This window comes from Egretta garzetta, unplaced genomic scaffold (genome assembly GCF_000687185.1).
Source record: "Egretta garzetta isolate BGI_Z169 unplaced genomic scaffold, ASM68718v1 scaffold207, whole genome shotgun sequence".
NCBI classification, from domain to species: Eukaryota; Metazoa; Chordata; class Aves; order Pelecaniformes; family Ardeidae; genus Egretta; species Egretta garzetta.
In genome coordinates, this window is record NW_009260185.1 from 1333666 (window position 1) to 1359048 (window position 25383).

The 25383-nt window shown below is 43.5% G+C and overlaps 1 protein-coding gene across 4 annotated transcripts in view; it reads left to right on the plus strand.

Annotated features, from left to right (window-relative positions):
• The window catches only part of FLI1 (Fli-1 proto-oncogene, ETS transcription factor), an 89067-nt gene that overhangs the window by 49639 nt on the left and 14045 nt on the right, over positions 1-25383 (plus strand). For all 4 annotated transcript variants that reach the window (XM_035897465.1, XM_035897466.1, XM_035897468.1 and 1 more), the window contains 4 exons: positions 640-851; positions 9337-9491; positions 12835-13038; positions 19571-19639. In XM_035897465.1, coding sequence (XP_035753358.1) covers positions 640-851; positions 9337-9491; positions 12835-13038; positions 19571-19639 — 640 coding nt within the window. The remainder of the gene's footprint in view (positions 1-639; positions 852-9336; positions 9492-12834; positions 13039-19570; positions 19640-25383) is intronic.

A 25383-nucleotide genomic window follows, 5' to 3' on the forward strand; every position in this document is an offset into this window, starting at 1 on the left:
AAAGGATAACAATTTCCTGGTTTTAAGCATTTCTAGAAATGCAGAGTTTGGTAACTCACCAGTCCTACATTTCCCACAAAATAAACAAAAAGCGTAAAGTAATGCATTTTTTATCCCACCACTAACACCCATAACTCTGACCTGTACTGACTGCTTCTCCTTCGCTAGTAACCTCAAAATATAAACACCACACAAAACCCTTTGAAAGAAGATGTATAGACCGTCAAACGACACTCCAGAAATGTTGCATACTACATATCTCTCTGGTTGGTTTTGGACCAGCAAGTGCAGGCAGGTGGGCAGGTAACCATATGAAATGGCAGATGAAGCTGCTTACAGCGAGCAATGAGAATGGTATAGCACCCAGCAGCCACCTTTACTGTTTGCAGAAGTCAAGTTAACCTTAACTCTTGCCCCACCCAGAGCAACACAGCCGCTAGCAAAGCAACCCACCGGTTTTGCATACGGGTTAATGGACCCCAAAGAATCTGATTCAATCTGCAATCCTGGCAGATGGCAATTTCAGACAGTGCTGGGCAGCTGTGGGGCCCTTGCAGGTGCTCACCAGCTCAAAGAGAGAATAAGAGTGGAGTTACTAGTTTAGTCATGACTCTGAGTGCTTGTTCTTTTTCTCCTCAGGAGGCTCTGTCGGTGGTGAGCGACGACCAGTCCCTCTTTGACTCCACGTACGGTGCTGCCACTCACCTCCCCAAGGCAGATATGACAGCCTCAGGGAACCCTGACTATGGCCAGCCGCACAAAATCAACCCTTTGCCTCCTCAGCAGGAGTGGATTAATCAGCCTGTCCGGGTCAATGTTAAAAGGGAATATGACCACATGAATGGATCAAGGTAAGGAAAGACCCTTTCCACATCTACTGAATCTTAAACACAAGCAAAGCACGTATCGTCCATTTGTGCTCTTGTCCTGCGTATCAACAAACTCCACTCTTTGTGTAGGACCATATCCTGCTCCCCCTGGAGCTCCTTTTTCACTCATTTTTTAGTGGTCTGAGGATCTTGCTCTTGCAGTTCTGCAGCACGCATCTCTACCAGTCTCCATGAAAACTGCACAGACTGGGGGATGAGACTGCCAGGACAGAGTTTGTGCTGCAAACACTGTTGTAAATTTACACATTTCATTGCTTAGTCCAGCGTCCCACAAACGTGCCCTGGCTCAAGGGGCTCCTGAAGATGGAGTCGGTCAGGCCACTAATAGTCGGTGTTTATACCAGTGCTCCAGAGTGAAGCGAGTGAAAGCTGCACTCGTGGACTGCATGGGCTGCACTGGAGGGCACCTCTCATTGCATCTGTAACCAGGTTGTGCTTTGCCGTGGCAGAAGCAACCATATGAAACTGGAGAGCTATTTGATGGAGAAGAGGAAAAGAGGAGACTATATGGCAGTCTATGAGTTGTAACAAAACAAAAGGCATATACCCACGTCTTGTGTGTGAATATATATGACCACTGGTGAAACAGAGAGTTCAGGAGTAGCTTTGAGCACCGATGGTAACCATCAAAGGGACGCTGCTTATGATGTATCCTCTTCAGCTTTTAGCCAAAAGGCAGGAGGTCTGGCCCCCATCATATGTAGTCAGAGCTGAGGGAGCTGGGTCATTGCCCTGTTCAATGAGACATTCAAAGACTTGAAAATGCTTTGTTATTGCAGCTCAGATTGTCTCTTTTAAAAACATTTCTACAAGTCCAAAGCCTAGGAAAAAATTGCACCCTCTTAAACGAAAACTCTAGGTGTAAAATTTTCAAATTATTTCCATTTTAAATATACACAGCAAAGAAAAACTGTTTTATTTTTTATCATTAAGGTTTAGAGTCCATATTAATTTTAAATTTGATTTTAATTTCAAAGTCACAAGCATCTCTAACATTTGTACAATGTTAATCCAGGACAGTTAAACAATCAAGGGTTTTTCTTCTTTCGGGTTAGTTTAGGGCTTCTGTAACAGCCTATTTTCCTGGTTTCTGAGAACCTAGCAAAGTGTAGAGTTTAAAACAGAAAGCAGCCTCGCACTTTCAGACTTATAGTGCGATGATGGTGTTAAAGACTTCAAACAGCAGCATGTTTTTTTCCTCATAAGTATACAGTAGATGCTGATTTTACTATAAGATAAAGGTCTCTGCGTCAATTGGTCTTTTATGGTGATCATTTGTAGACTGAATTTGGTCTTGCCCCGGCTGTACCTTGGTATCATTTCTGGACTTCAGAAATGCATTTTTGCACTTGTGTTTGCAATCTCAGAATTGCGGCTGAAAGATAGGAAAATTAGTTATTTCTTGAAAGACACCATCCCTGGATAACACAGGCTAAAGGATGGATCTTGAAAGTACCAGAAGGTTGGGGTTTTTTGATAGTCACGAGGACTACCTTTGGCTACCAAGGCTAGTCTTCTTAAGCCATCCCTAAAATCTTCAAGAGGGCAATGCAGAGTGGGATCCTGGCCAAACGAGCGAGGCTTGTGGGTGGTGCTGTGCAGGTCCGACCTCTCCACCCCGCGGAGAGGTGAACCGGTCATGAGAACTGAGGTGGCAGAATCAGCCTCAGCTATGGCACAGGCAACACGCTCATGATGACGTGAGGAAGCCCTCTGTAGCATTGCATCAGTTGCTCACACCCATAGGGTCAAGACCAACACGCAGACAGCGTTTTCTCCCATCAGGCTACTTGTGTGTCTCACTCCAGCAAATTTTGGAGGGCCAAGGGAACACGTAGCCCTGTCACACCCACTGAGCTACCACAGGCAGCACATATTTGTGCTCTTCAGATCCTGTAAGCGCATGCTTTATGTAAATTCTGTATGTGTGGGTACCTGTATGTCTGAAAATCTATGTAACATTCTCGTTGTATGTGTAGTGCATGTCTTGGGAATCAAACGTATTGGGTTGCCCTTCCATTGTCATCTTTGTGCTACAATTTCCTCATCTGCTCGGAAGAAAAGGGAAATAATACTGCTTTGACAAACTGATTCATTAACAACTGGAAGTGCTCTGATACCCATAGAGAAAGGCCCTCTGGAAGTGTGTTTATTCTGGGCAAAAAGGAAATCCTTCTTTATGGGCTTGCTTGAGACTACAAGATTCTTAGACAGAATCTAAGAGTCCTCAGTCCCTCTAAAACGGGGCTAACAACTTCCCAACCCGTTAGAAAAAAAGAAAAGCTGGTTTGAATGTCAGAACTGAGCACTGAAATAGCTTCCAGCCTTCCCTTTTGATAACTCGTTAGCACAAGAGCTCCAATCCACCCAAGAAACGACAACATTCATCTGACTTAGCCATCCTCTCCTCCTATTCATGGTTCAGGTTGCTTGTTCCTCTGCCCATCAGCTGCCTGGCAAGACTGCCACACCATCTGAGCGGCAAATGCCAGTCCCAATACAGATTACCTTGAACTGCAGACTGAATAATAAAATCTATTCCCCCGCCCTCTCTCTCTGCCTCTCCTTCTCTCTCTTGTTTTTCAAGCACGCCCTCTTACCGGGTTCCAGCTGCCTCATAAGAGGGAGCAGCCTTTATTCTGTGTTTCACCTGTACTTGAAGCACTAGCATTTTCTGCTTGTTGAGAGAATGGTTTATGTACTCTAGGGAGTGATAAAGCTATAGGAAACCTGACAGAGGAGGGAGCTGGGTGACAGTAAGGGACAGTGGCCAGCTTTTCTTCTTTTTCTTAGCAACCAGAAGCAGATCTGACTGCCGTGAGGTATAGTGTGATGAGTTGCTTTGGTCCTCAGCAAGGGGGGAGAAGGGGTCTTTGAAGAACCTCTCCAATCCTGTTTTGCAGACCCATCCCTCCAGGTGCTAAACAACATGGAAACCCTGACCAGCTTTCTACCCCATGTCAGGTTTTCCTGGTTTACTCCCAAATTGGAAGGAATTTCCCAGATAATTGCATACTGTGTATAGGGGATATTCAGGCAGTGGCAGGGATCTATGTTTTAGGGGGGAAGATGGGACTTCTGTATTATTGCAAGATTCAGAAGTAGAAATTTCATAAGAGTTTCTACCAGACCTGGATGCAGGATATGGCCTCAAAATCTGTCCTTGCCTTCATAGGCAGCAGCTTGCTGAGAACAAACCCCAGTGCTCACTGTGTTTCACAGTGATTGGCATCCAAACACAAGGCAGTTAAAATCCAACACAGAAAAATTTAAATCCTCGTGCTTCATACACCCCCTTAAGCACTGGGAAAGGGAAATGGTCTTGTATTTGTAGCACAGGTCTGTTGTACACAAAAAATAGCAGCCTAGCTTTTCCATGGATTTACTGCAAGATGTTCTGTGTACTGGTCATCCCTTTTTGCATCTATTTGGGGACTGGAAGCGAGGTTTGCAATCTTTGTTCTTTGCTGGGTTTGTGTCTTTTGTTTATTATTTCATTTATAGCCCATTCAGGGGAAGATCTGTCTCCTACAATGTGCTTGTACTGTTCTCAACATACTACGTCTGGATTTCTGGTGGGACCTTTAGACACTTTTGTGATATAAATACAATAATTTGTATTTTTAAAAAACAAAAAATCTGTCACGCTTTAAATTCCAATGAATAAAGGAGGAGGATTATTTAGAAAAAATGCTGGGTAAAGTTTAGCACAATTTACAGTCCATTTTAATAATAGATTTTTCCTTGTATTTTCCATCAATTCCAAATGCAAAGAGTGAACCAGACAACAGACATTCCAAATTTTCACTGTATTTACTGAGCTACTACTAGTCTGCATTTGCAGCTGAATGCAGAATTGATTTTTAGAAACACATTACAAAATTTGTTTGATCTTCAAATGTGAAAGAATATTCTAATGTGCTGGATGTGCGCATGGATGCAGGCAAACTTTGCTGTGTAATTCCAACCGATGTTGCGAATTTTGTCTAGCTAAAATAATGAAATCAGAGCTTTGACAATGCTTTGGAGACATTCTCTTCCTTCAGAATATTAAAATAATGCTACGGTTCGGGGGTCTCAGAACATTTTTATGCCACAATAATTATCTCAAAACAAAACAAAAGGACCATCTATGATGTCTAGAAGAATAAAAATCACCTTTAAGTGGCGTGTGAGCCCTCTAGTGGGATTCACTGTGTTGTTCTAATCCCCAGCCACAGCAGCAGACTGTGCAATTACCTACTGCTTGCATTTACCTGTATGTGATCAGCATGCTGCTTCTAGGCCCTGCTGAGGCTCTGTGCTTTCCTCGTGCTGTTTGAGTTCCATCCTTTTTAGAGCTGTCCTTTCTTTCTGCAGACTTACAGTGTTTTTCAGTGTGCACCTCCTCCTGAGGCTTTCCTGAGAGCAGGCTGAGAGGCAGGGTTGATGTGCAGTTAGACGCAAGTTTCGAGGAGCTGTGGTTCTGCCCTGATAGCTCTGTTCACCTCCTGTAAGAGGGAACCACAAGCAGAATCACAGTATGTCTGTTCTTACTTCCTTCACTGAACGAAAAAAAAAAAAAAGAAAATTAAAATTGAATTTCAAGTGTAAAGATTAAAGCTGAGATGACCAAATGGGGACTTAACCAAAAAGTGGCAAATTTAAAGAGAAAAAAAGATGGGAGGAGAGGAGGAATGAAAGGATAGGAAGAAAGGGGTAGAAAGAAGGAGGAAATACCCACTGACCACAGCTGAGTCAGGTTCAGAAATCACTGAAATCCCTTATTTTGCTCTTTCGAATGAAAGCCAAAGGTGATTCCTAGACAGAGGCCCTGGGACAGTAATTGCTTTATTTCCAGGTATCTGGAACACAGGCTGAAGCTGTACAGAGGATTTATTAGGCAATGCCAGGCTAGCTGCTTGTCCATTTTGGCCAGTCTAGCATAAACTTTCCCAAAACACCAGGCTCTTGGCATCCCCAGAGACTGCTACTGGAGCTGCTGGAACGAAGAGTCTTTGGACGGACAGTGGGAATGGGTACTGCTTCATATTCCTTGGACTCTGTCACTGCCACAGTGAATGTACTTAAGAGATCTTGTGAAAGCAGCCTATATCCTTTTACCTTAGTAGATCTACAACGCTTTATGCCCAGAACCTGAGCGAGTCCAGCATGTATAGCCACTTGAAAGTCTGAAGTCTCTGCGAAAAGTCAAGGATTAATCTGGCATCTGAAATCCCCCGCACAAACCATTTCAAATAATGAGGAAATTTTTATATAAATCTAAGTCTGCTTGTGGGCAATGCATGACCTAAGAAAGGAGCTATATTCAATGAATACACCATTCATGGCTTGCAGCTCCCTGTTCTCATTTGATACTGTAGTTGTTCCCCACACTGAATTCTTCTTTGTGTTGCCCACAGCTACACCTACCTTCTGCTGGGATACTGTTAAATCCCTCGTCTTAGCAGTACAGTAATGGGCGTCCAGGAGCTGCAAAGATGATTCGGTCTGATAGGGTTGTCTCATTTCCCAATAAAAGGCTCCATTTGGATCTGGTAGGAAATGCTGGGTTACAGAGGACACGAAAGTAAGGATCTTCCCGCTTGCTGTCATTAAAGATTTCACAGTATTTTTCTTAAGGGAAGGACAGTTCGGTCTCCTGCCCAGTTAAGTTTTGGCAATGCTATTCCCAGTTATGTCTGTCCTTCTGCTACCAGTTAGCTCTGGATCCAACCATCCTGAAAACTTCCTCAGAGGAAGGGGGGCCATACAGACACAACCCCACCAGGTACAGGGAGCACATTTAACATGTCCCGCAGGATTAATGGAGTGGCTTCTCTTCCCACAGTGGTAAATCAGTGGTTGGTAAGGACACCTTAGTCCCTTAAACTTCTTTTCAGATCTCAGCCCCTGATACTTGGTTGTCTGGTTTTGGCTGCAGAGCAAGGCAGAGGATAAGCGGGGTTCTAGCTGCCAAACCAAGAGTCTGCAAAGTGAAAAATCATCACAAAACCACCGAGGAGATATCTTAGGTGCTGGTGTTATTTTTGTTGCTTTTCTGTGTCGGTCATGTGAATATGCACAATACTTAGCAGAGAGAGTAGAGACAGCCAAGGACACTGTGGTCTCTTCATGTGTGTCATTTCATGCCAGTAGAAAGCATTTATACTCCTAGGCAGATAAGCTTTTTAGAAGACGTACTTATCTGAGAGACTGGATATATCCTGTAATTCTGTATGAATATTATATATGTAACTATTCTATCATATATACTGCATATTTCAACTGGAAAGGAAAATTCAACTACAGAGCAGGGGGGTGAGAGGGAACCCATTAGAAGGACCTTAGGCAGCAGGTAGTTGTGCCAGCACTGTTGGCACCTGGGAGGTGCTGACTGCAGGGAACTTGAAGAAAATTTTACTGTTGACTCTGAAGAAGGGAGAACTTCATCCCAAAGGCAGGTAGGAATCCATACGCCCTTGCTGCGTGGGGGTGTGTGTGTTTGGGTCTGTCCCACCAGCCAAGTCGGTCACCTCCCAGGGTTGGGCAGCGCTGAGCTGAACACCTTGAGACACGGATGCTCTCGCCACTTGACCGAGTCTTCTCAGGACAGCCTGTACCTCGGGAAAGAATAAGATCCTTTGTGCTGCTTCAGGGCTTTTTCTCTGCCAGTACAGGCAGCATTTAACACCTGACACAAAGTATTTCAACAGAAAGTTAGAAATGATCACATTCCCTGTGAAAACCTTGGTGTCCCTGCAGTTGCTCAGACTCTCCTCTGACTGCCACGGGGACATTAAACCTTCAGCAGTTTGCCTTTCTGAAGGCGGATTTTGGTTCCCTGCCTGGAAAAACAGTAGGCGAAATAGTAAAACCTTAAATTTAAACATGTGTAAGTTATACATCTTATTTCCATTTTCAAGCAACATTCCCTCAGCAAGACATGAGGAAAAAATTACCATCTGCCTTAGAATATCTCGGTGGAGCATTTATCTCCCAGCCATGATAACTGAATTTCAGTAATTTCTCCCTCCCCCCCCATTCAGATTAAGAAACAAATTTGTTTAGTGTCCAAACTTGGAAGTCTTGCCAGCTGAACTCAGAGGGTGGGATTTGGTGCACTGTCATAGCTCTTACCCTTCAGCGAATGGTTTCCTCCCAAACCACTTTGCTTCTGGCAGAGAAGAAGGACGGCTGGGCGATTAAAGCAGTCGACTGAACTGCACTGGATATGGGCTCTGCGCTCGCTTTGCACAGAGGTTGCACACTAATGCACCCTTGTAAAGGTGAGGGCAATAATGCTGCCCTTCCCTGCTACATTCTTCAGAGCTGGGATGATGTGCTGTGTGCATGTGGCAGGCTGTGGACTGGTATTTTAAGTGACTCCTAGAGCTAAAATCAGGAGTTACTCCTGCAGCTGGAGAAAAACACAAGCTGTGCTCCCTATCTGTGGTTTGGAGGCTCATAATTCTTCCAGAGCAGGACAGAGAAAGCTTATAGCTTGCCAAGGGTCTGCATATAGTCTAGGTCTTAGCGCAGTGCCACCTGAGTTGCTAAATGTTCCCTCCTCATCACTCCATCACCTCAGAAGTAAAAGTGGGGCCAGAGCCTTTTTTGCACACCGTTTCTGTGGTCTCAAGTTCTTGACTCACGCCTAAGGCACCTAAGATTTCTGGATTTCCTATCCAAGTGGTAGACAAGCCTAGGACTGTTTCACTGTTAAGAACAGACAAGATCAGTTACATTCAGCCCTGTAAGACCCTTTAGATACCATGCTAATCATGTAGTATTCTCCTGTGCCTATCCTGTCATTTTGGCATGGGTATTTTGTGTTCTCTGTTAATGAAATGAAGGGGGGGTGTACCTATGTTTCTGGTTAGCTGAAGAAATGCTTTTGGTCATGAGGTGAGAAGTACAGCCTTTCTGTCAATTGATAGACCCACTGTAACAGAAAGATGGTGTGCAGGGTTGTATTTAACACAATGCAAGAGTGAAACAGTCCAACAAGGGCTCCTAGGAGCACCGAGCTGTATCTGAAGGGTTGCCAAAATGCAGCTGAGCAATAACAGATGAAGAGGGAGTGGGGGGTGTAACCGATAGACCTATGTGATAGGCACTTGCTTTTTATCTGGTTTGTGAATTTTGATATATCAGAGGTATTGAGCATGACCTTACAGCTACCATTGCCTTTGTCTGAAAGTCACTCGTCTTTGCACCTCCAACCCTCTTTCCTCCAACTGGTTTCATTATCAGAGATCTCCCTCCATAAGACTTGTGATTCATAGATCGCCTTATGACATTCATGTGACAGGCCAGGAATGGACTCTCCCTCATGTAAAGAAACTCCCCTTAACTTTTCACCTTCAGGATACTTGCCATTTCTGTAACCCAAACCTCCTTCTGCTACAGCAGGGATGAAAAGTGAATAATAATGACAACTCATCTGTTTCCTTTCGCATTTCAGGGAGTCCCCCGTAGACTGTAGTGTGAACAAATGCAGCAAACTCGTCGGAGCAGGGACAGAGTCCAATCCAATGAGTTACAGCACCTACATGGATGAGAAGAACGGGCCTCCTCCCAACATGACCACCAATGAGAGGAGAGTCATTGTCCCAGCAGGTACCACCACCATCCAACTCTTTATGTCATATTTCCTTGCACCGTCTTAAATACCCAGCCGAATAGATAAGGCTTCTTTATCCACCCTCTGAGGAATTCTAATTCTTACAAACCATGTAAGAAGTAAGGAAAATATCAGAGTTTCTGGCTAGTGGGGATTTCCCCTGTCCCAGTATATGTTCTACCTCGAATCAGAATAAGAAGTGGACAATTAGTGCTGCTGCTTTTTTTTATTTTCCCCCTGGAATGAAGTATTGTTTTGGTGTGTTGAACCAAACCCATCTCCTGTCATGTGTTAGAGGAGAATCTGCAGTGCTCCCTGGGACATGCATGGTATGATCAAAGAGCGCAGTTCATAGGCAAGAATAAGCATGAAGTGGACCCAAATTATAACTCCCATGATGCTCTGCAGGATCCAGATGCACTTTCATGTCATATTGATTCAAAATGAGCTATTTTGTTTTCTTTTTTTTTTTTTTTTTGTTAGAAGTAGAAGCCCAGAAAAATTATATTTTACAGGAACTACATTATCCCTCCCAAAATTGTTACGCAGAAACATTCCTGTCCAGTTCTCTGTTTGTGTTTGCTATCCACATCTGCTGTCTGGAATTGGCAGGGTGCGTTAGATGCATTTGGACAGTCAAGGATGAGAGCTGCCGTGGCAGGCAACCGGTGGAGTCTGAACCTGGATCAAGAGGGAGTCTTTTCCCTGCAAAGTTTATAAACACCATAGATATAAACAGGCCAGCCCAGGAACTTTCCAGCAAGGGAGATATTATGATCCAAGTCCTGGCCCAATTCACATACTGAAACTTCCACTGATTTCAAGGGGTGCAGCTTTTCACCCAATGTTGTGAGGGTTTCACTGTGGGTTGTAGCTGATTAAAGCAGATGAACTGTTGGCAGAAAGAAATGTACTCGTGGAATTTAGCTCTGTTTTCTGATCATGGCTTGACCACGAACAGATGACAATTCCCAAGCATTTGTTTGCCATTTAGGATGAAAAGGAAAAGCTTGAACCAAATGTAGTGAAGGGAAGCCAATAAAAGATTGACAGCAAATCTCCAAGTACCATTTAAGCCGTTGTTAGGATGTGCTTAGAGAGGCTGGCTGACCTGATTGGTGACAGCATCAGATACATTTTCAGCATCAACATTGCCTAGGAAGGTGTTAGCTGACACCAACTAGTCATTATATTATTAAAGATATTCGAGAAGGAACATTTATCCTGCTCTTCACCATGCCATTTATGCATATTCAAAAAGACCAAGGGTGGGCTAAACTTTAGCGTTGTTGTTGAAACAGGGGAAATGACTTTTAGTGCCCTCAGCGGAAAAGAAGGTTTAAAATCTCCTCTTTGAAGGAAAGTGAAAAAAAGGACTTCTTTCCCCCTCATGAGCATCCACAAATCAAACCCTTGAGATACTTGTGAAATAGCAGTGATTTACCAGACTTTGGAAGACAATAATGAACATCATCCCAGATCTCTGGCTGCAGGATATGAGCCCCAATTCATCCAAGAAAGGCATTTGGAAATTTTAATATAATCCAGAGTAAAGATTTATAGCGCATTAGGGTGAAGATAGGCAAGAATAATGTCACATTAGGCTTGCAATAGTAATAATAACGAACTCTAAGCCATGTTTCAAGAAGGCAGTTTTTCAGAGACCATTCAATGTCTTTTGCAGTGATAAACAGGCTGAACGAATATCTGAAATTCAAAAGTGTTTGTTTAAAGGGCGACCACAAATTCACTATGCTCTCTAAATGTTGGGTGTTTTTTCAAAACTCAAGACAAATAAGTCTTTCAATTAGAAAAAGATGAATCCTCCCTTGAATACTTGCATTGTAAAATTTGCAGCCTCTTGCCAGTGCTTAGAAAGCAGAATTTAAATTAGCTATTGCCAAAACATAAAGGAAATCCATCTTTCTTTCCCAAAGCAGACTTGCAAAGGTAGGGGTTTGTAAGTTCCATGTTTAGAATTCAGCTTTAAGCAACCCAGGTTTCCAATTCAGTGAGGAAATGTCACGGTTATAATTTCGATATTCCTTGGTCTTACTTCTCCATTTCACGCTATTGTTCTGGAACGCAGGTGCCCAGGAATGCACCAGGTATAGCCACTGCCCCACCTTTTGTGACAAGGGATCCCTACAGCCCAAGCACACGCAGTTTACAGTCCTGGGCCAAGGCATTATTTTATACACCATAAACTGTGTGGCAGAGGCATTTCTTGTCCCTCACCAAAGCACAACCTACCAGCTGTGTGATGGCCGCATGTTTCTGATCCATTTTCTCAACTGCCTCAGGACCTGAGGTGTTTGGGGTTTATCTTAGAGGAACGTGCCAGCCGTGATGGACAGATCAAATGTCTCCAAAGTTTCAGCTTGACTTTGCAGTCCTCTCCAGCTGCAATGGAACATGAATTTGCAGCTTAAATTTTGAAATGGGATACATGGGGAGAAGCAGCACAGGAAACATCTGAAAATGCAGATACGCTCTGAAAATGACTCTGTAAAAATGGTATTGTGGCAGAAGTTCTTGCTGGGACTTTCTGATCTAATGCTCTTCTCGAAACTCAAAGGATGATTTCTTTTTTTAACTACTGATGCAGCAAACCATCACCATGGGGTCTGAAACTCCAGCCGGGTTCAATCTCTCTCTTACGTCATCGCCAGTAATAAAGATTCCACAGCTGGAGCTTTGCTGACAGTTGATAATGATGCATGAGACAGTATAAAATCCACATTGCCCTCCAATAGCTGTGTGGGTTTCACGGGGCTAGCAGAGGTAGAATTGTGTTCTTGTCAGCAGGGTGAACAAATGTGACTCAGTGATACATGGCAAGCTGTTCTGTTTAAGCAATAATATTTTTTTTCAGAGTCCCTTTGCTGACCATAAATACCGCCATCCTCAGACTTTAAAATGCCATCTGTTGGGACTTTGTAATGGACTTGCGAAGGATGGTGTGACTCAAACATCACTGATGTAATTACATAGCGTTGCAGAACCGAAGCTGTGACAAGCGTACCCTTTCAAAGAGATGAGTTTGCTTTTGGAAGCTTTTTTCCAGAGGGAGGAAAGTCACAGTCAGATGTCACTAATATTGTTCCCAAGCATAGGTATAAGATTCAGCCAGGTGGGAGACAATCAAGAGAACTTACCCTGCCAGTGGGTCAGTGTGATCAATTTATGCTCACGGTGCTTGTTCAGCTTGGCAAAATGCATTGGAATCAGTAAATTAAATCCGTTTGGTTGTGGGAACAAGGGTTAACGCTTTGATTACAGTGGGTGCTAGAGGCTTGAGACTCTACAGTGTTACCATCTTTTGTGGTTTTCTGCCAGATCCCACCCTATGGACCCAGGAACATGTGCGCCAGTGGCTGGAATGGGCTATAAAGGAGTATGGATTAATGGAGATTGACACCACCATCTTCCAGAATATGGATGGCAAGGAACTCTGCAAAATGAACAAGGATGACTTCCTCCGAACCACCTCCGTCTACAACACAGAAGTTCTGTTGTCTCACCTCAGTTACCTCAGGGAAAGTAAGTATTGCCCTGGCTCATCCCAGTCCTAGTGTGACATGCTGATAGGATAAGCTGCCATGAGTATTGAACTTCTAGGGCTCTTCTTGCAGGATAAATAGTAGCAAGGATGAGGGAAAAAGAACAGAGAAAGGCAAGCAGTGAGAGCAAACAAACAAGAGAGGAATAAAAAGTTGGTTGAAAAACTAATTTTAACTTAGATGGAGTTAGTGGTGCTATCAGGGAGGTGAAGAACTGAGCAGAAATCTTAAGAAGATTAGATAGTCTTACAGATAATAAAAACAGCTGTGGCTATGTGATAAAAATACATAAATGTGCTGTGGAGATTAAACCAAACATTAAGTGATGGGTCACGGGCAAATTATTCTGTAACTTTGCAGTTAGAGGGCTGTGCACTTTCCCCCAAGGCTTCTGGTAAAGACTGATTCAGAACAGGACTCACAACTGGTCAGAGTTGGAGCTTTTCTGTGATCTTGGAGGCCCAGATTTGTTGGAAGGAGGAAAAAATTCAAGAGCAATTCCCCAAATGTAAGTGCGCTGAAGCCAGCATCGTGCAAATGACCTAGTACTCAAAGAGCAAGCTTTGCTGAACCTCTTTGTTGCTACTCTCTGTCCCACACTCGAGTATGTGGTGGATCCAATACTCCTTTTTGCTGTATCAAGCCCCTGAGACAGAAGCTGTGAGCAGTCTGGAGCTTTCTGGAAAAGCATACCTCAGCAGCCCAAACAGGAATGACCACATTATGGTTAGCACACGCTCTTGAGGCTGCGAGTCTGGGATTCAGACCTTTCTAAGACTTCCTGCGCAACCACGAGCATGTCCATAGCTTCCAAATGTCTCCTCACCATCTGTAAAATGGAGGTAAAAGCATTTCCTTTTTCACAAAGGTGTGCTAAGGATAATCGTGTTATGATGAGGCCAGAGAACTAGAACTAAATCCCACATGCTCCGATATTTTTTCAAGTGAAACAGCTTTTATAGGAGTATAATTATTTGCGGACTGAAAAATCAGCAGAAGGTGCCATAAAGTGAGGTGGGAGGGCAGGGAGAAAAAGAAAAAAAGTATATTTTCTCCACTGGGACATCAAACTGTGATGTAAAGGCAGCTGAAGATGTCTCCATCTGGCCAGTGGGGTAAAGCAGTGAGCCCACATTTATTTAGGGTGTTTCTTCAAAGCTGTCCAGCGCTCGTCTCTCCCTGCCTCTGCTAAAAATAAGTGGGAGTTTTACAGATTACAGTGGGACAAGAGTTAGATCACAGATGGGTGCCTCTGTAAGCCCCACCTTTATTTTTTTTGAGACGCCGAGCCAAGGAAATGATTCACAACAAATAACTGAATTGTTGGATTTGAACAGTTTTTGTCCCCTGTGACTTCACAATAAAATAATTTCCCATCCAAAATAATTTGCAAATTTCATCCTGTTTCATCAGCAAAGAGCTGCTGGTTCACAGAACACTTCAAGATTATTGCAGACGCAAACCGACTTTCTAACTAAGGTTTGCATACAGAATTACACACTTTTACGGGAAACCGTAAGGCAGTTTTGTGAAGCCAGTGCTGCTTTGGCCAAACCTGCTGACTTTGGCTGGGCGAATCAGACGCTTTGTAACCGGAAATGTTTTTAAATTCCCACAAGATAAATACTCAAGTGAGACACTTGAATTGTCTTATTGATAAGACTTTGAGAATTGAGAGAAAGAGGCAAAGGAGGAGTGGTATGGTTTTTGAATCACAGAACCAGGCTGAATTTGAAAAGGTTGGCAGAAGAGTTGAATTCTTCTGTTGCTTTAGCTCCAGGCAGCACCTCAAATGTTCGGGATCCCTTTACTTGGGAGTATCAGAGGAATCGCATCCTTGCTCTCATGGCATAAATCTGAAGGCCTGGATTCAATCGCCGCCTTTATCATTGCTGCTGTCCATTTGTTCAGGAGCAAATTCGTGACTGATCCTACCTACCTTAGATACCTGAAGTCCTTACATTAGAATTCTGGTCAAACTGGCCTCTGTTTATAGAAAAGAAGCAATGGGGCACGTTGAAATTTGGCATAGTAGACCCATAGTTCACACATCACCTTTAAATGCCTGAAATCAGGAGGGACAAAGCTTTGCCTCAGTTCCTCTGTGCTTCAGTTTTACTTTCTGTAAAATGGAGCCAGCAATCCTGCCTTCTTGTCGCTCTTGCCAGTTGAGATGGCAAACCCGTGGAACAGGGATTGTGTCCCCTGTCTCTCAAGACCCAGCACAATGGAGTCCTAACGCTGTAGCAACATTTAAGTTCCGCTGCAATGCATGCTGAATGATAATCATAAAATATAATGTTCTGCCAGGGGAATGCCATCAATGATTTCTATGCTGTTAAGCTAGCGCAAAACCTGAGCAACTTTGCTAGATTCAGACAAATTAGTTATTCCAGTTCTACGTGGATGCCTACAAAAGGAGAATTCAATCCCAGTCCATCCTCAGCTTTTACGATTATAAATTTCTCTCTGTTCAGCCCCTTGGGCTGTTCTAAGACGTCATGCGAGTGCTGTCCTTATTAAAGCAAGCTCCTGTCTGAGTGGAGGTCGGGCAGCCGCTGAAGAGCATTCCTTTCCGTGCAGCTGTTCCTAGCGCTGCCTAATGACAGTCTGGTTTCTGGATTGCTGGTTAACTCCCTCACGGAGTAACGCCTTCGAAAGGAGCTTATTGTTTTTCCAGACTGATTCCTAGCGGATGTTTAGTGCCGAGCCTCTGAGCTCAGTGCCATGGGGACATGGTCTTTTTTCATGAACCCTTTTGTAAGGTTGGTTGTTTCAGCGATATCCAGCTCTGCTCCTGCTTAGGGTGGAGAATACGCGATGGCAACAAAACACAGGAGAACTTCGGGGAATTGCAGATCTACAGGCTAGATTACATCTGCCCAGTCTCTCTCTTGAAAGGTGTTCGTCCTCTCAGGATATTAATCTGGATGTGCAATGACTACTGAATCCTAAACTGTGGTATTTGTTTGCTAAGCAACAAAGCTGATCTGAGCTTTCTGAGCCTGTTTGCGAGCCAGGCAAGGAGACCCCCTGAAAATGAGCTTCCTCAGAAGGTCTTCAACATTTTACGCTCCTGATCAGAGTGAAAGCATTCTTAAAACTGACTATGAGGTACATTATTTTGGCACATCTGAGTCCAGATTGAAAAATAAACGGGTAAGACCTCAACAAAAGCTCAATCTTGGTTTTGGAAGTAGAAGGTTCAGGTGAGCTATTTAATATAGTCGAGAATAAGCCAAACTCATATCACAGCACCTAAGCAAAACTTAGGTCTGGATCAGACTCATGCAGTTGTTTCCTGTTTCCATAACCGATTGAAGCAGTCAGGAATTCAGACGTCTCTGATCTTTACATTTCAGACTAGCAGAACCCAGTTCCACAGCACACTCTAGCCTTCAGAGTCTCTCAAAACACCTCCCCAGGAGTATTTTTAGGGAACTTACTGTCCCCCACCTCAAACAATTCTCTTTCATTAAGTATTGCTTCCAGTTCCCGCTCCAAAATTGTGAAGCCATGCCTTGGCCTTTTCTTCTTGTTCATCCCCCTGCACCTTCAGACTCCAGACTGACTGACTGCTGTGCCAGTGTCTTTTTCAAACCCAGTCTGCCCGGTGAACCTTCTCCAGTCAGCCAGTGGGCAGTGGGAAGGGAGATTGGAATGTTTTCATGCTATGTTTGGGATGAACATCAAGGGAAGCCTGAACTGTCACCTCCTGTCCTTTTCCTCTCTAGTTAGGGTTGTGTGTAGTGTGTACAAATGAAAAGAGCCTGAAGGGGAAAGAATGAGACTATGGTGAGAAGCAGAAAACTGCTTTGTGGTTTCGAGCTACATATTAATGCCAAAGAAAACTACACTGCTAAATGCAGCAGAACCCTGATTCTACCAGGAGATGTGGAGGGAAGGCCACATGGCCTTCAGAAGGTCGGGATAAAAAAGCCTTCTAGGTTAAATAGACTTCAGGATTGTGAAACCGAGATATTCCTGCATCTCAGAAGGATGAGCTGCCTTGTGGAAAGGAAGATTTTATGGGGAATAAACTCTCCCGCTCTGGTTTTCATTTCTTTTCTATCTTCCTTTTTAATTAATATAAGGGAAATAAAAGAAGAAAGAAAAAGGTGGGAGGAACTGTAAGATAACATGTTTAATTTTAATTATAGGAGAATAGCCTTGCACTTTATTAATAATACCAGTGTTTCTAGAAAGAGCTGATTTAATCTAGGCTGTCACTGACCTGGTGAGGGGAAGGGGGAATAAGAACAAAACGAAAATTCAGCGCAGCCAAAGTTTTGCCCAAGAATGAGTAAGGGAGGGAGCCGCCTGGCCTCTCTCTGTCTGTCTGCTTCTCTCTGTCCTGAGCTGTGTCTCTGGCTTTCTCCTCCTTCATTGAAAACCCTTAATAGGAAACACATTTCCTTTTCTGTGGTGTTCCCACCAGAAACCTCAGACTGTCGGGCAAAGGTGAGAACTTTTAGCAATTAAACTGGGGGAGGTGCCGTCCCTTTCCAGTGACTTGGGCTGCATTTTTTAGCGTAAAGTAGCTATAGGTTGATCGTGAAGGCTTGTTCGGTGCTATTCATCACCCCACCCCCACCTCCTCAGCCAGTCAATGCAACCAGGCATTTGCAGCCTATTTAGTCATAGAAAACAGCGTTTCTGAATTCCCCAGCACTTCCCTGTCTGGGGCAAGCTAGGCTGGGCGTTGCGTTCAGGATCTACTTCGACTAACCTGAAAAGGACAGTGGTGGACAGGAGTTTCCCTACTGATATTCAAGAAAGAAATGCCAAAGCCAGAAACCGTCTGATGAAAACATGAGTTAGGTGGACAAAGCTGTTGCAATTCCTGCAGCAGCAGCAGCAACAGACCACCAAATCTCTCAAAATATTTAAAGCCAGTCACTTTGGTTATCTACAACTTTCACAGTCAAGGTACCCTTGGGATCCCTTTGAACTCCTTCCCTCCTAGTTTACCATGTTATCCATGCCTGGTCTTTGGAAACATCCCCTCTCTTGCGGCATCTGGTAGCATCCATCCTCCGCTCCCTATGAGCAGGCTGTGTTTTCCAACACGTTCTATGTCTGTGTACATGCCGGCTTGTGCACGTCTTTGGCTTTGTTTGCATTTGGGGAAGAAAAGAAATCCATAGGAATACAGGGCTAATAAGATCCAGCACCTGCAATGGCTGTTACTTCTGGCAGCGAACTGCCTAATCCTCAGCTCTCACAGGAAAGGGAGACATACTGTGAATACTACTGAGGGGCAAGTGAGGTCAGTGTTATTTGGGATCATGTGGATTAGAGGAATGTGGAGACTGCATGGCTTAGTCACAAGATCCTAATCAGTTGGTATTATACTACCTGCAAAAGAGATATTCTTAGCCCTGCCAAAGAATCTGGGGATGCTGAGGGTCAACATAGCATATACGTAAATCTATACTGTTTGCTATGTGTTGTTCAGGACCAAATACCTTTAATGGGACAGAATCTCACTGAATAGAGGGATCTGTAGGTATGAATAGCAGAAAGTGTCTATAAAAGCACTTATCCATACCAATCTATGGCGAGATTGCTTCCCTGCTCTGGTTCACATCCTCAGTCCCTACCAAGAAGGGCCCTGGGCCATGTTATCAATGTCACCACCTGATGCAGTGGAAACTTTTTCAAAGCGCTGTGGGAAAGGTGAGCGTGGAAGATTATGTAGGGTATATGTACCTAACTAGACAACCATAAAATGTGTATTACGCGCTGGTTTCCAAGAGCTCACAGGGCCTGTTCCTCCATTTCCAGAGGAGTTTGCAGGAGAATCGAAGTAAAAAGCTTGGAAAGGAACATTTCCACCATAGACTGCAAAACAAAGACCCTTCCAATGCGTTCTTTTTTGTGCTCCTGTTGAATAGTTTTGTGTCAAGTGAGGCTGGATGGAAAGGCCGCTCTGAACCAAGAAAGCTACTTTCAAACTCCACAAAGCATGGGAGATGCTGGAATAGCAGTGAGATTTTTGCAGCCGTTGGCCCAAACCCAAGCATGTGACACTCTAAAAATGTTCAGATCCTGACAGTGCAATTCATGTCACTTCTACTGTATGTTCCTCAAACAGAAATTTCTCTAACACAGCTAGAGAGAGAGGAAAGCTTCTTCCTTATCCTGTAATACAGTCTGTGCCATAGTAATTTCCAGAGGCTTTGCTGTGATAGATATTGTACCTGTATAAATGTACTATAACTATTCAACCTCACCCTTTTATATCACTTTTCAACAGAGGACATCAAGGCGCTCAGTGAAGGAGGCAAATGTCTTTATTTTGATTTGCAAGTGGAGAAACAGTAGTCCAAGTGTGACATACAGCTACCAAGCTTTTAAAAGAATTTCATATCCATCATAGAAAATGTGTGCCTAATTGCCTGAAAAATTTGGTCTTTAGATCCTAATGATAGCATTTTCTACCTGCCTGCATGGTTTCCCACTGGTAGAGTGCATTCGAACTGCAATAACTCCTTTTCTTTTCATTACAGGTAGCTCACTGCTGGTCTACAATACTCCATCCCACACAGAACCTTCCTCACGTCTTGCCACCAAAGAAGGTCAGTCTTTTGCATATAAACGTCCTGGCTTCCTGTGCTCTCACGATGTCTTTGACTGGGTTAAAACTAGAGCTTTTTTATAATATCCTTGGCATGAAAGTGATCTGATCTCCTATGCACTCACAGCATGGTTAAAATGGAATAATTCACAATTTGCAGCTCTGTCTATCCTGAAAATCACATCTCTGCTTCTTCAGCCAATATTGTGGCATAAAATGTCTATCTGTCATTTCCACACTTGTGTATTACTGAGTCAATGAGCTGATGGCGTATTTTCTGTTCTTTATGTGAAACAGTTTGAAATCTCAGATACATAGCAAGGACTGAGATACTGTTTCTCTCCGAGTGAGTTCATAGTTGAAAGGATAAAATTTTCTTACAATAAATTCCATTACTGAATAAAGGCCACTCAGGTCTTCCAAAACCATTCATGAATCTGTCAGCTAGTTTCAACCAGCAGTGAAGAGCAAGTGTATCTTTTTGACACTTTCATCTTGGAACATTTTGATTTTCTTTTTCAAATAACACCAAATTCTTAATCTGTTAGAAATTCTGATCATGTAGATGGAGCTTAGAAACCTTGAAGTTTAAAAGCTAATAACACACTTGAGGCTCCTTCGGGCTTTTGAGTTGTTTGTCTATCCTTCAGTGAAATTTTTTAGGTTTTCCTCTGCAACTACAGTCCTATTCCTTTTTCTTATTTTTAATGAAAACTCAGATTCTCAATCACAATAAAATTATGGGAGTTGGTGGGATGGGTGTGATGCACATCCCTTACCTAGATAAGGCAGCAAGTCACAGTCGGGCAGTTGAATTGCTAAAGGCCAAATAGGGTGTTGGAGACCAAAAATCTGGTCCTGTGCTCTGTAGCTTACTGTGTAGGACTAGGGGCCTTGCGTTTGGTCTTCCTTTCCCTGCGTGTAACTGCAGGAACATTGGTTTCGTTCACTGAACTGTGTTCAGCTCCTCCATTTGAAACGCTTCTGGGAAAAGTGTGAAATCTCATGTCTGTCATACGAGATAACCCACCTAGAAGCAGTCTGCTCTCCCGCCGAGACAGTTTCCTCACCTCATATATAAACATTTCTATGCTTTTCAGGAGAACATGGCTTCATTGATGAGCCACAAGTTTGCATTTCAAAGAATAGTGGGGAAAGGCAGAAACTCTTTTATTTAAGCAGCTGGAGAGAGAGAGAGACAACACACCCATTTCACCGAAAGGCTACAGCGAACGGAGAGCACACATTTAACAAGCTTGGTGGTGTGTCTGGCTGCTTCACTGCCTAGCGCTGCTCGTAGAGCCAGCACTTCTTTCTCGTTACACCACGCTGCATTTCATCTCCAACATCTGTCTTGGACCACGGACACAATATCAGTGCTGGTTTTTACAGCAGCTTCTTTTGTCCGGCATATAGCCATCCACTTGAGCTGTCTGTTCCCTGGCAGGCTGTTCTCTCTTTATGAGACAGGCATTAGCTGATAAAACGTGGCACATTACAGAGACAAAGCCATTCAGGCTTGTCCATGGTATTTTGATGCTAACAGTCATCTATTTAAAATTAATAAAAGCTAGGCTTGCTCCTATTTGAATAAAGCAGACACACGTGCACGTGTTCCTCCACAATTTCCCCCATAAACATACACACACATCCAAGACTGCTCTTTCTGTCTCAGGCCAGGTGGTTGCTAAAAATAAAAGGAAGAAAGCTGCGATTTTTTTATTAAGAGAAATGCTCTGTGTAAAATTGCAGTCCTCTGATTTTTTGCATGCCCTTTATCTTTGCAAGTTGGGCCTAGAGTCACTGAGGCAGAAAGAAATTTGAGGGCAAAATGTTCCTCCCCCTCCATTTTTACTGCCCTCGAGTGTCCTTCCTTAGTGCAGCTGACAGAAGTTTGCCTTTGATTTCTGTCAGCTGGGTGTTCTTAACTTTACACGGTACTTTCATCGGGTGTCAATAAAGGACTAAACACACCCATGGGACAGCCAAATAAAAATTAAGAACTAGCATAGAAATGTTGAAATCCCGTCTATTCCATTTCTTTCTACAATGCATAAATTCCCTCTGCATTCATTTCATGTCTGAATACTGGTTTAGGATAAACTGACCCACTTCAACCTCCTGTAACTGATTCTTGCTCCAAATACTATTTGTGAGATAAGGTGACAGGATAAGAGAGACGTGAACACGACAGGCTGACAGATAAGGAATTGGGGGAACAGAGTGAAGTGTCTTGTCCAATATCACAGAAGAAACTCGTGATGAACATAAAACTGGACTTGGAATTTCTCAGCCTCGGTCTAGTCTGTTAGGCAACAAGGATTTCCTTGCTTCCTTTTAAGCCTTTTTAATGGGCTGGCTTTGAGACTATTATATTCTTTTGGAAAAGGAATTTCAGATTAAAAATCACAATTTTTAGAAGTATTTTCTTGTCTCCTTAACTTCTTAAAAGATGAAACGTTTTTCTTTATGTTAATGCGTCTTGAATCTACTAATCCTGTAAATATTTCTTCCCTCTTTGTGTGTGAATTAAAACATACAAACAAATTTTTCTAACCACCTTCCCTTGAGGATTCAAAAGCAGGAGGAGGTGATGGAATAGTACAATACATGTCAGAGAAAGGAAAAAAGCACTATTTTTTTCACTCCTCCTGTAATTTTTCTTGCACGTTCTCTAAGATCACATAGCTAATGCAAATAACCTGCTTGGGCAAATGCTGGGGAGCAATGGATGCTTTTCACATACGCTTACACTGTGCTTTATACAACATATCCCATCCACATACTGTAAAAAAGAACCTACATGGCAAAAAAAGGTATGGCTGCAACTCTGGCAGATGCAGATGTTGCAGATGCAGGGTACAGCTCTAGTCTCTCCCAAACCTGTTACCGTAGCCACAGCAAGGACGGTGTCACCCAGGAGCACCCACTCGACCTGTGGCCCGCGCTGGCAAGGGCAGCAGGGCTGTCACAGGACCGGGTTTCATGCTGTGGCTCTGGAGACAGAACAGCCTTGGCTGGTTGCAGCTGCAGACTTTACTGCCTTTTTCCCTTCTATTTTCTGCCCCCTCTCACTTCTCTTCTGCATTGCCAGCTCTGCATACAGAAGAACCTGCTTTAGGAGAGTTAAACTGCTTTCATAGCAGAAACAGATACTGTAAACTTACACAGCTGGTGCACAAAGCATATGCATTTTGTTCTCGGATCAGATAGGTAGAAACCTTGTCGTGTTCAAAGGGCTCTTGTTGCCCGAGCTTCTTTGCTTCTCAGCCTCATAAACACTCAAAAGTATGGTATTTAGCGTCATTGGTACAAATTGTCTTCAGCTGCCTTTGAGAAATAAATTGCTCTAATGAAAATCACCAGTATTTTTTGGCTAGAGAACAATTTTCTGGAAAATGAAACGAGGTTGCTCTCATTGCTGAATGGAAAGATTTGTGTCCCGCTCCCAGCGCTCCACTGGAGAGATGGCCTGTTTCATTTTCCGTGACTGTTTGGAGCAATGACTGACCAACTGTAGGTACCGGAGACATGGGAGAAGAATCTGAGACTACATTATCTGCCCAAGTCCACGGAGATTTTAAATTGCTCGCCTTCAGAATGCTGTCGTTTTAAGGAGGTTTCCATAGGGAAATGGAAAGTATATTCACATACAACAACATTTCAGAGGCCAAAGGGCTGTCCCTCATGTGGTTGTGAGCATTCTGGCCTTGATCCAACACATTTTTAAAGGCCATGCTTATTTTTAAGCATATTGGGGGCTGCGTAACTCGCTTGTTTAATATACAAGCCTAAATGCTGTGCAGGATTTGAACTCAAGCAGGGTAGTGCTGGCAGTTTCCAAAGAGGCAGAATCATGACGTGTTGATGTGTAAAATTGCAGGTGTCTAAACAGGCATGTCAGAGCATCTGGTGGGGCATACGTGGTGCTTTGTAGTATGTGCTGATGATATGCAGTGTGGTGGCCGAGTGGGATGAAGGAAGGCTCGGCTGATAAGGGCTACACCCGCACATCACGCCTGAGAATTTAGCGGAGCAATTTTTGCATGGCTGTTTGCTTCCAGATTCCAGATTGTGTACGTTCTGGTTTAAAAGGCTGGATTCAACACTAGTCTTTATCCTCCAGCACTGTCCTCTGCTTACGTTAGGCTCAGCCTAAGGCATTATAGCTAGCTTAGAATAGTGGTAAACCAGCACTGGCCCAAAGTCTCGTAAATCCAACCTCAATTCACACAGAACATAGGAAAAGCTGATGTGCTGTCTGCATTTTCAGAGAGGCAAGAGATTTGTATGTGAATACATGAGTATGGATGTTGGAGACAAATTTTAAGGATTTAGTCTGTGGCTATTACATTGTTTATGTTTACATTATAAAAGTGTTTGTGTGAGCAGTAAGGATGTTTGGGTATAACCTATGTTTGCTTGTAGGTTTTGTTCAGCTGTTGGCAAATTTAAGAAGATAAACAAAGCAGTCAGCTCTGAAACTCACGCAGAGTGGTTTCCCGTGGGTTTGTACCCAGGTTTGGTGTGAGCCCCGAAGGAAGAGTTTCCTGATGTTGGAGCATTAGTAAGACCTCTCTCGTGCAGATTCCCTGGTACCAAACAGAATATGAGTCTGTGTGGTTGCTTTTCTCGCAGTCGAGGCTGCAGTCTCTTCCCTCTTCCCCCAGCAGTTTCCTTTAGTTTGGTAGGAACTCTTTAAAACTCATCTCTCCCCCTTTTCAAATTCAGTGACAATTCTGGGTGACAGGTCCAAAAATTTTTGAGGACTTGGAGAGAGAGGGGCAAGGAGACCCCAGGCAGCACGCTTGCATAAGCACGGTTCCCACAGGAGAAAAAAAAATATCTCAAATTCCTGCATAAAATTCTTCTCTTGAAAAGGCCATTTTTCAGGTCTAAAAGGTTGTCATGTGTAAAATATTGACCAGTTTCAGTAAACCCTTCTTTCCAGTGTGTCAGTAAGGCCCCTTGTTCACAGCAAAGGTTATAAACCCTCCAGTCTCAGTCGTGTCGGAGAAAAAGCAGTTGCAGCTTTATGCCCTCTTAATTGTCTGTACATGCTAAACCATTTGTCGGTGATATTTGTGTGCCTGGTGATGAAATATCCATTTTTAGCTCCATAGCACAAAAAGGGGAGGCTTTTTTGGTGCTTCTCTTATTGCAACTGTGTGGCCAAACCAGGGATTTATGATTTCAGGAGAGACAGTAGCTAGCGCTCTCGGATTTTTCTTTTTCTTTCTTTTTTTTTTTTTTTTAATTGTTTTCCTTTGAAATTCCAGAGTTAGTGTTTTGTCTGCTTTCTCCCTGACCCTCTTCGGAGGCAGGCGTGTGTTTTTTCACCAGAAAAACTGGAAACAAAGAAACGTTGTCTTTAAGCTGTAGCAGGCAGGAAACCCAACTCACAAGGGATCACCCTGAGCCAGCGCTGTCCCAGAGTAGACTCCAGTTCTCTGAATTCAACCTGACAGCTTGTCTGGAGCACTTTCTAAGTAACCATTATCCTTCCTTTTCTCCCAGCAAAAGAGCTATTATTTTTTTGCCTAGGGTGCACTGCAAGCAATGTTATTGCACATGTTGGGGGGGGTTACACGTTCGCTGGGGTGCAGTCCCTCCTGTAAAAAGCTCTTGGAAGCGCTTTGGCTGTTTCCTCAGACAAGAGTAAATTTGTTTCCTGATAATGAGTTAAATGGGCAAATGCTGTAAAAATGCAAGCTGCAACGTCTGCGCATGTGTGTCTTCCCTTCC